General features: G+C 42.4%; 1 protein-coding gene across 1 annotated transcript; it reads left to right on the top strand.

Moving 5' to 3' along the window:
- Nucleotides 1–922: 922 nt before the first annotated feature.
- On the top strand, nucleotides 923–9,521 carry LOC148014061 (galactan beta-1,4-galactosyltransferase GALS1-like). Its single transcript, XM_087666294.1, has 2 exons — nucleotides 923–2,570; nucleotides 8,226–9,521. The coding sequence occupies exons 1-2, from the start codon at nucleotides 1,237–1,239 to the stop codon at nucleotides 8,662–8,664; spliced, it is 1,773 nt and encodes a 590-aa protein (XP_087522420.1). The 5' UTR covers nucleotides 923–1,236; the 3' UTR covers nucleotides 8,665–9,521.
- The last annotated feature ends 611 nt before the right edge of the window (nucleotides 9,522–10,132 follow it).

The raw sequence follows: 10,132 nt of genomic DNA, 5'->3' as shown, positions 1-10,132 counted from the left end.
ACATCTCGGTTGAAGATTATGTAAATGTTTTTCCTAACATTTATATTGCATCATAAAGAAGGATACACAAGGAAGGAAGCCTACAAAACTTTTAAGCTGAAGAAATGTTTTATGGAAGAATCAGCCTTTTGGCACGACAAAAGGCCTACAAAATGTTAAGGGGAGAATTTTTTTAAAGGCTTACTTCAAAAATGTTATATTTTGAACTTTAGTTTACGTTCAAAGTGATTCCCAAGCACAACACTTTGTATCTCGAACTATTCCAATGATCTATTACAGAAATATAGCCTCAAAGGGCATGACACTCACAAACGCCTATTTTCCATCTTGTTTGTTTTGACATCTCTCTACTTTTTCCATTGACAAAGCAGCACGCAAATGAAAAAAGCAAACATAGACATCAACAGCACGAACATTTCGTACAGGCGGTGCGAAGCTTTCATGTGCTCTCATTATCATCAGTCAGTAGAAAATTAATTAAGGAATAGGCGAATATACTGTAATACTAGTAACTAGCCTGTTTTCGATAGGTAGATTGCATCGACCGGTGGTAGGAAATTGCCACATGGTTGCTGACTTTGTACCTACGTGGACGTGGTACTGGAAATGCGTGGAAAGCCAGCAGCCGCACGCCGATGAATGACCAAAATTCTTTTCCTGCTTGCAGAGCAAACCACCGAACAGAATCGGCATCATGCCATCACATGAATATCGAGTGGCAGCCAGTGCAAGGTATATCGCTTACGCCATGGGTGAGAGATTGGAAGTTCCGTGAGAAATTGAGAACATATATTATATATACATATATATATATATATATATATATACTGGTTTCTGGTTTGCTCCGGATATTAATGTACGAGGAGCAAGTTTCGCGTTGGGAAGGCACGCATTATATTATGGGACGTGCGGCGTCAATGTCGACGTGGGTCTCTTTGTGATTATCTGGCAAAGAGCAGTCAGATGATCTCTCATTGTCATGACTCATGAGAATCAGTCAATCAGAAAAAACAGAGAGAGAGAGAGAGAGAGAGTACTATTAGTCTACTAACTAGCTAAGTGGAACACAATGTCGCCGACTCGCCGTGATTCTGTCTCAATTGACCTGTCATCAGAAGTCGATATTCGTAGCAATGTCGAACACTAGCTCTAGCAGGTAGCTACTACAGCTAGATGCTCACCTGGTAGAGGAAACGCAGTCTCAGCTCGAACCTAGAAAGGTACCGGCTGACCTCCATGAGAGACAAACCACAAACTGCTGCAGGGAGCTTCAATGGACACTCTAATCACTGTGGATGGATCGACATCAAGTCTTTCCTGGCAGGGATATTGGCCATGGGCTTCTTCATCGTGCTGCAGGAGAATGCGCAAAGATATAACATCAAGCTGTGGGGCGCAAGAGATGATCATATGGCATCTGTATATAATAAATCTGAGCCTGGGTGGAGCATGGGGCGGGTGGCCGACAGTACACCGATGGCGCCATGCCCTGCGGTTGCCTCGCCGGGTGGTCAGGAATTGAGAGAGGGAAGGATTAATAATGGCACCAGCAGCAATTATAGTGCGGCGCCATATGATGTAGATTTATCAGGCGCCAAGAGCACTGCAAGGCTGGAAGAAGAGGAGGAGGCTGCGGCAGCAGGACAGGGCGGATTATCATCAGAGAAGCTAAGGGAGGTGAGAAGGAGCTTCAGGGAGTATGGGAGGGCGGCAGCATTATTCGTGGAGATGGGGGCCTACAGGGCGGGGCCCACCAGCTTCGCGGTGGTGGGGCTGGCATCTAAGCCCATACACGTGTTCGGGAACGCGGGCTTCGAGTGCGAGTGGCAGCCCGCTAGCGCCGTCAGCCCAGCCAGGAAGTCCGTCAAGGGCGTGGCGGAGAAGATGCTGCCGGACTGGAACATGGGCCGCCAGTACACGGTCGTCGTCGTCAACTGCACCTTCCGGGAAGCCGTCGGCACAGACCTTCTCGGCGGCCAGCTCATCCTGCACGCCTCTTACGGCCGCCACGTGGACGGCTCCCCGGAGGAGAGAGCGACGGAGCGAATCGTCGCCCTGTCGGAGGCAGCCGGCGAGTACGACCCCGCCACCTACCAGTCCCCCTTCCCATACGACTTCGTGTACTGCGGCTCCCCCCTCTACGGCGACCTAAACCCGCAGCGCATCCGCGAATGGATCGCCTACCATGCGTGGCGCCTCGGCCCGCGATCCCACTTCTTCATCTACGACGCCGGCGGCGTGTCCAGCGGCGTCGGCCGCGCGCTCCGGCCGTGGCAGCGGCTGGGCTACGTCACCGTCTACGACGTTCGGCAACAGGAGATGTACGACGGCTACTACCACAACCAGTTCCTCATCGTCAACGATTGCTTCCACAGGGCTCGCTTCCTCTCCAACTGGACCTTCTTCTTCGACGTGGACGAGTACCTGTACGTGCCCGCCAACGAGACCCTCTACTCCGTCATGGACGGATTCTCGGGCTATACGCAGATCATGTTCCTCCAGAAACCCATGTCTGCCACTCTCTGCCGCCCGAAACGCGCATCGACAAACGGCACCGACGACATATCCAGGCACGATCTCTCTCTCTCTCTCTCTCTGTCTCTGTCTCTCTCTCTCATGGACGTCAATCCAATCCAAATCAAAATAATGAGTTTTCGGTCTTAGCTCGGCACGCTTGTTGCACATGAATACATTGTCGCTAACACATCGATACATTGTTGCAATAGAATCCCTCACACAACGTACGTATCGCAACAATCTCATAATTCATTTCATTTGCGTCGCTCCATCTCCACCCCTTATCTGATAAGAAATCACAAATGAAAAAAACGCCCAACATAATAAAGCCTCTTTATTATTGAACGAAATCGGAAAAGCCAAGAACGGTTTTCGTACTCCTACGTGGGGATAGAGAGTGTTAAAAGGACATGCAATGCGCATGTCAATGCACGAGCATGGTAGACCATGTGTAGCAAGGCCTTCTTTGCTGGTCTCTAGTGTGGTATTTATTGGAGCCATACTAGCATTTAGAGACAGCAGCATGCTGGAACCAATTGGAGAGAGCACTAACATCATTTCTATGGACAGCTGGTGAAACACACGGGTGGCATGCTATATCCTGGGATCTCCTTACTATTAGCAAGAAGGAAGGTGGACTAGGCATTGAATCATTGAGGGATAAAGCTCATCGACTGTCCATGAGATTACTCAGTAGAATGTACTTTAAACAACCATGGACCATCATAGCAAGAGCTATGATTGAGTCATCCAGAGTTCCAGCTGGTATATGGGAAGACATAAGTTGGGAGCAACTTGTCTTTGCACGTGACCTGAGAATAAAGATAAGGGAATAAAAGAGTTTGCAAATGCTAGTAGGAAGTTGGAAAAGTGTAATACGTGAGCTTAAATGGAGGGGTTGGCTTGATGGGAGGGGAGATCCAAGTCTGCTAGAGTCCCTCCAATTTTCAGATGCTGCCTATCAAGATGAATTTACACCTATTTTAAATAAGCCTAAGCTAGCAAAGAGTGTGCATGGAAAAGGGCTAAGGACATGGCTGGATATATGGGAACAAAGGGAGCTCTACTTCCTGCCATTGGAGGAGTGTAAGCATAGTTTTCAGTTGAATGAGAATGAAAAGAATTGGCTAGGGATGGTTCTAATGAACAGGAGAGAAGAGTGGCCAACATCCTTCAAAACCAAACCGATGGCCTTGATGAAGTGCTATCAAATTGAGAAGGGGAAGTTGCTTTGTGAGTTAGTCAAAAGAGATGACTTCAACCATTATAATGTTACACATATAAGCTCAATCCAAATAAATGCTCTCAGTTACATCCGTCTCCCCCTTTTTGGAAGATGTTTTTTTTTTAATTAATTCAATATAACACTGCATTACAAAAAAAAGGCCTTCTTTTCCCATAGCACAAAAGGGATTACTCCATTTAGTGTCATGCCACACTTAGGGTGGTTTCACAATCGTCCCGTTGAACATGTGCACAAAATATTGGATTCACACATGTCAAGACCATCAAGGATGAAATGACTACATCAACTATTATTTGTCAAGCCCCCATCAGTCTCTCCACATGGTTCTTGATCTATCCCACTAAGAACATGGCAATCAGTTTGGAAAATTGATGGACAAGCTTTCCGCCAATTAATAGATTCCCAATGCAGCTTTTATCCTTGCCAAATGCATCCATCCTGTCGTGTGTGAAACAATCCTTAGGGTGATGCCACACACAAGTAATAAGTAGAGTATTCTAATGTCTTATAAGTAATCCTCCTTTTATAGTACTTACAAGGATTTAAAAAGGTGCCACATGCAATGTACTTTCCTTTCAATACCTCTAGTAAGTATAGCAAGTTTATGCATGACATGGCCCTTATTTCAATGTGCCTCAAGAATCATGAAGCTCTACTTTAGGGGAATCGTCTTATTGAGAACTATGCCTCAAAAGTCCATTTTTGAATTCAAATTGGTACGAATACAATAAGATGCCATTTTTTGTGAGCATTTAAATTTGACATTGGTAGCTAGCATTTATTTGGATTGAGCTTATATGTGTATAGTAAACATGTGTTGGGCCCCATTTGAATCCACTCTATAAATGCATTTATCTACTACATGCTATGTTGACTAAACTATTATAATTTATATAGTATCCCCTCTTGGGAGGTTACTCAATCAACTTTTGAGAGTCTCAATAACATCATAGTGTAAGTCCAACCTCCCCATCCATGTACTGGTTGAAATGACTGCCATGAATTATCCCAGGTTAATTTGACATACATGTGGCATGGCTTTTACCACAAGTATAGAATACTCGCAAGTGAGATATAGTAGCATGTGGATATGATTACTTGAGAATGTTTGGCTGCCAAGCATCTGTATGTATGCCACATGAGCGTATGTCACGTAGATGTATCATGGGATTTGGATGCCCAACAGGTCATACACAGCCATCATGTTGTCTTCTATGAGACGCAGACACCTCTTAGCCCTCTTGATGAGCGTTCAGTATGCTTTATGGTTGATTTTACAACAACTACAATGCCATTACAGCAAGCTGTTTATCCTAAAAATGAGGCACATTGGCCCAGATGACGTAGCTATGCATAGCAGTCAGGGTCAGGATGTTGGTGGTCAGTTGCTAGACCCCTTGCAAGCTCATGAGAGCCATTTTCTTGTAGTTTTGCAGGCTAGACAGCCAGCTATATGTCAGTCTTCCGCTTCGTTGAGGCCACATGTAGTCTTGAGACCCCGCTGAACGAGTGTCCGCAATGTTGGCCCTCTTTCAGTGATTGACTCTGGAGAGTTTGACTGCTCTCCACTGTCTTACATGCGCCACGTTGATGCTATACGCGACTCTGATGCTTTGCAGGCGTGCACTGATGAGTTGTGTTGGCTTCATGAGAAGCATTCTTGGATTGCTCCGTTGTATGGAGCTGCGGGATCACTTATCTCCTAGATGTCATGGACTCGGGGATGCTTGACTCTTCTTCTACAGAGGTTCCCGAAACATCTTGCACAACTCGCTTTCCGATTGGGCGTTGGGTGAGATGTTATGATTCCTCACCTTGTCTTTTTTTCTTTTCTTTTCTTTGTTTTCACTCCCTAGCCACATTGGCCTTTTAGTGGGAGGTTGTTGGGGTAAAAGGCCTCTGGGCCTACCCGTGTATACTATGACCGCCCATTCTTTATTCATATATAATATGATAGTACAATAAGGCTGTCAGTTTAGTTGGACAGCACCTACATTGTGTGTGCTCTTCTCTCCTACATCTTCCTCTTCTCCTTCTCCACTGCCATTGCATCCCCTTCAGTTCCAAGGTTGTCATTTTCACCTACAAAGCATGCTTCCATATTTGAAAATCTTGCATCACCATAATTGTTGATTATAGCCAAACCATTAGATGAAAGAAGGGGAAGAGAATACTCATCATGGAGTTACTGTGGGTGAAAGTTGGAACACCACTATATGCCAACTAGCAAATAATGCAATACTTTTAGACCTAGCTATGAAAAGTGAATCTAGTTCATTGTAATATGGCTTTTCAAGTTGCACTTGCTCTAAACTATGCTTATTGGATCCTTGGCATCTCCTTCCATGTGTATACATTTCCTAACATTTAGGCACTGTAATACGTTTCTCAACATTTAGGCCCTTAATGCCTTATTCCTTCTTTAGGTAGGATATCATAAGAGGTCAAAAGATGAATGGACCTATAAAAAGTTGAAAGACTAGTGTAACATTTTGTAGTACCATGTGTCTAAATAGATTCACCATCCTATTCATACTCTTATAGAAAGTTGAGGCCTTATTACTCCACCGTGGTTAAAAAATATGAACAAGGGTTATCACTCTTGTTTTACATTTGGCATCAAGGTTTGTTACCTTATCTTTGTCGATTGTATGTTAGCGTAAGGAATATGAATTATCAAGGACAATATAAGCCACATGACTTCTCCAATTTGTTATATATAATCACTTTCCTTCAAAGAAAAGTCTCTAAAGAGAAATAATTCCTCAATATCTATTCATTGTCGATATCATTTGCATTAGGCCCTTGAGAGAAGAAATTTGATTCATTGATGAGGGATCATTGCATTAGGCCCATGAAAAAGATGTCACAAAGTGTATCAAAGTACTATCCAAGACAATGATATTTGGTATGACCAATTCATGCTTTAACTCTCTTTTAAAATAATGAGGCAAAAGTAATGTCAACAAGTAAACTTGACATAAAAGGTGATTAATCACAAGGACCTACCAAGGTTAGAGTAGAGGTTAAGTTTAAAAGCTTAGTAAAGGCAAATGAATTATTTGAAAGTGAATGTTAAAGATAACAACTATAACAATGCACTAAAGCTCGAAAGTTAATAGGATAAAACAATGGAATTAATAAACAAGGTGATGTAATCATAATGGGCCTCCAAAGGTAAGAGCGAGGCTTAATGAATGTGAAAGAAATATTTGAAATTGAATATCAAGGATAATAAGTTGTTGAAAGTTTATATAACAATGTATCAAGGCTCCACAATAGCTATGATAAAATTAATTTGGGATAGAGTTTCAAAAATTAGTTAATCAAATTGTACAAATACTTGTTGCTCAATCTCAATTTTTTATTTTACAAGTTCAACAATAAGACATACATCAAGACCGGTCTATCATATTATATTAATTGTTTTTAGTTCAAATACTTAGTCAACTTATATGTGTGCACATATGCACGTGCAAGTACGGGAATATATGCAAGTTGCTCATACATATGATGCTAAAAATATACATATGTGCTCACATATGTATGTGTACAAAAGAAATAGTTACATAAGAAGTGTGAAAGAAGTTATTATTAAAGATCTATAGAGCATGATGTTGAAATTTGTGAATAGACATGATAAAGTACTTAATGGACTTTTGAAAGGAGTCGGGGGGAGTATGGTATTCACTTCCTAGTGGTTGGGGGGATATAGAATTGCCTCCAATAACTTCAAAAAAGTGATTTTGTCACTCCATACAATAATCTTTATAATGGAAATTTTCAAATGCAAATTTTAAATGAAATTCTATAAGCTTGCTATTTTCATAAGTGATACCTTTATTATTTAACTTTTGGAGGTCTTTTTTTGGGAAAAAATTGCAATTGATTGTATATTATCCTTGGGAGTGTCCCTAGCACATATAATCACAAATTTTATTATTTATTTTTTTTTGGGGGGGTTCTTTTTGTTTTTAAAACATAATGCAAAGTGAAAATATTTTCAATCTCTAAGGTCAACCCATCGAGTACTTGATCAAGAACAAAACACACATATCACACATACGCATATAACACATAGACAAAATTTGAATGGCATCCCCGAGTAGGGTAAGAGGAAGATTCTCATCAATGATACAATCGTCACGAAAGCTCATTGTGAGAGAGAGAGTCCAGAGTCCACATGCCTGGAAATATTATTTTTTGCCCTCGGAAGCTGAAAACCTCTGCAAATGTATCACCGTTCTCGAGACATTCTTCCACAGTTGTCTGAGCGCCGCAGGGTGATTTTGTGAGGCATGCGATGCAGCACGCTGTTGAGTAAATGGGAAGCTAGCATGGCTATCAGCCTAAGGGAGTACACTGCAATCATCAATGCGCGTATAATTGTTTACTAATGCCGAAGGATGTCGACGTTCGATATTATCGTCATATATCCATGCATGGGTGTTCTGTGGTGCAGGGAAGACGCCGCATGGGGTTTCGAGAAGTTGGTGTACAGGAACGTCCAGGAGGGCGTCACGTGGGACCGCAAGTACGCAATCCAGCCAAGGAATGCATTTGCGACAGGCATTCACAGGTCCGACCACATCGTGGGCGCCAGCCTGGGCTACGAGCTGCACAGCATAGCGCCCAAGATCAGGTACTACCACTACCACGCCACCATCAACCACAAGGGACAGCTCTGCCGGGAAGTCCCGACTGCAACAATCGTCAACGCAACAACCATCTCTTCTTCTTCTTCATCGTCGCCATCGCCATCATCATCATCGCACCGCCTCGTCTTCTATGACTCCAAGCAAGTGCCCTTCACCCTCGACACCGGCCTCCAAGCCTTGGCTCCCTCCGTCAAGCAATTCGAGCTCCAGCATATTGGACCCCAGCCCACCATCGCCACATAATCCATCCCAGCCCACCATCGCCACATAATCCATCCCACTCTTGGATCGCTTGCCCCACCTATATTCTTTCTTTGGCTGCCCCTACATTCTTTTTGCTTCCTTTTTTTCTTCTCTTCTGCCGATTCTAAACCAAAAGATAGATCCCCATTGATTTGCTTTGTACAAATCCGCCTTCACCCGATGTACACACAAGCGACGAGGACAACTACATATCATTCATTCGCAGTTTCACAAGCATTCTCCCAATTCATGTACTATGCAATCATGATTATGATGAGCCGTGAGTGATGCAAACAAGTGCATGAGACAGCATGCCCCGCCCCTTCCTTTTTTTATTGCTTTGAGCTACTTAAGAAGAATAATTTCCTCTTTGTATTATAGCCAAGTTTTAAGAAGACATGGAAACTTGAAAGGATAGCTCGATTGGAAACAAGTTGGAGATTTCTATCTATTATAGGGGCCAATAAGGTTGTGGCCTAATTAGGTCACAGACCACGTACTAGTAGAGGATCACTTTTTGAAGCTTTTATAGGGATTTGATTTGTCACATTTTGTCAAAGATTTAGCTCATTCTTCAAATTTGAACTCTAACTCTATTTCCCTTTTGGCCCTTGCTTGTCATCTTTTTTTTAATAAAACAATGTCAATCCATGTTCCTTGACCATACCTACTGAAAAAAAATTGTGGCTCCTCTTTAGCTTTGTGGTTCCACTTCATTCAAAAAATAAGATTCAAACGCGAGAGCAGCCAAGGAGATTGAAGGTGGTGCTATCATTCTTTTTGCATTTGTACCTTCTAGCCTCCCAAAAGAACTTATGGTGTATGATCATAGGAACCAAGGAACAAAGTACATCAAAGATTATGAAGCTCAAAGCTTGTGCCCCAAAAATTATTGGTGCTATAAACGTACGGACCATTATTTGAAATCGAGTTGTAATTGCTTATCATCCTTTGACCGTGTAGGGGAGAGATGCTTTATTCTTTTATAGTGTGCATCAATTATATTAAGTGTAAGATAATATGTACAAGCTTACATAAAGATGGGCAGGATCAAGCGGCCTCAAACTAATATTGGAGATCTTCTACTAAAAATGAATCAAGCTCTTATAAAGCTTTGCAACTTGAAAACTACTATTTTCGAACTAGTATGATCATATTTCCTCCTTGAGTAAGTCTATCATGCCCAATTATACAATTTAACAAAATTTTCAAAGGGATCAATAAGGATCCACAACTTCCCTTGAAAAAGTTGAGAATTTTACTTGACCAAAGATGTACCCTTGATTATTTGCCATACTTTCAACATTGCCACAGTTGACCTTTTTTCCTAAACAATGCTAATTGTGCTAGGTCTTGCAATCCCACTAGAAGAAATCTCAATTGACCCACACACACACAAAGAGAGAGAGAGAGAGAGAGAGAGAGAGAGAGAGAGAGAGAGAGAGAGAGAGAGAGGTCCATCTTATAG

This window comes from Lygodium microphyllum, chromosome 25, assembly GCF_053477565.2.
Source record: "Lygodium microphyllum isolate KBCC chromosome 25, Lygodium_microphyllum_v1.1.10, whole genome shotgun sequence".
Taxonomy (NCBI): Eukaryota; Viridiplantae; Streptophyta; class Polypodiopsida; order Schizaeales; family Lygodiaceae; genus Lygodium; species Lygodium microphyllum.
The sequence above is the reverse complement of the archived record's forward strand: the minus strand, read 5'-3'. Positions and strand labels throughout refer to the sequence as shown.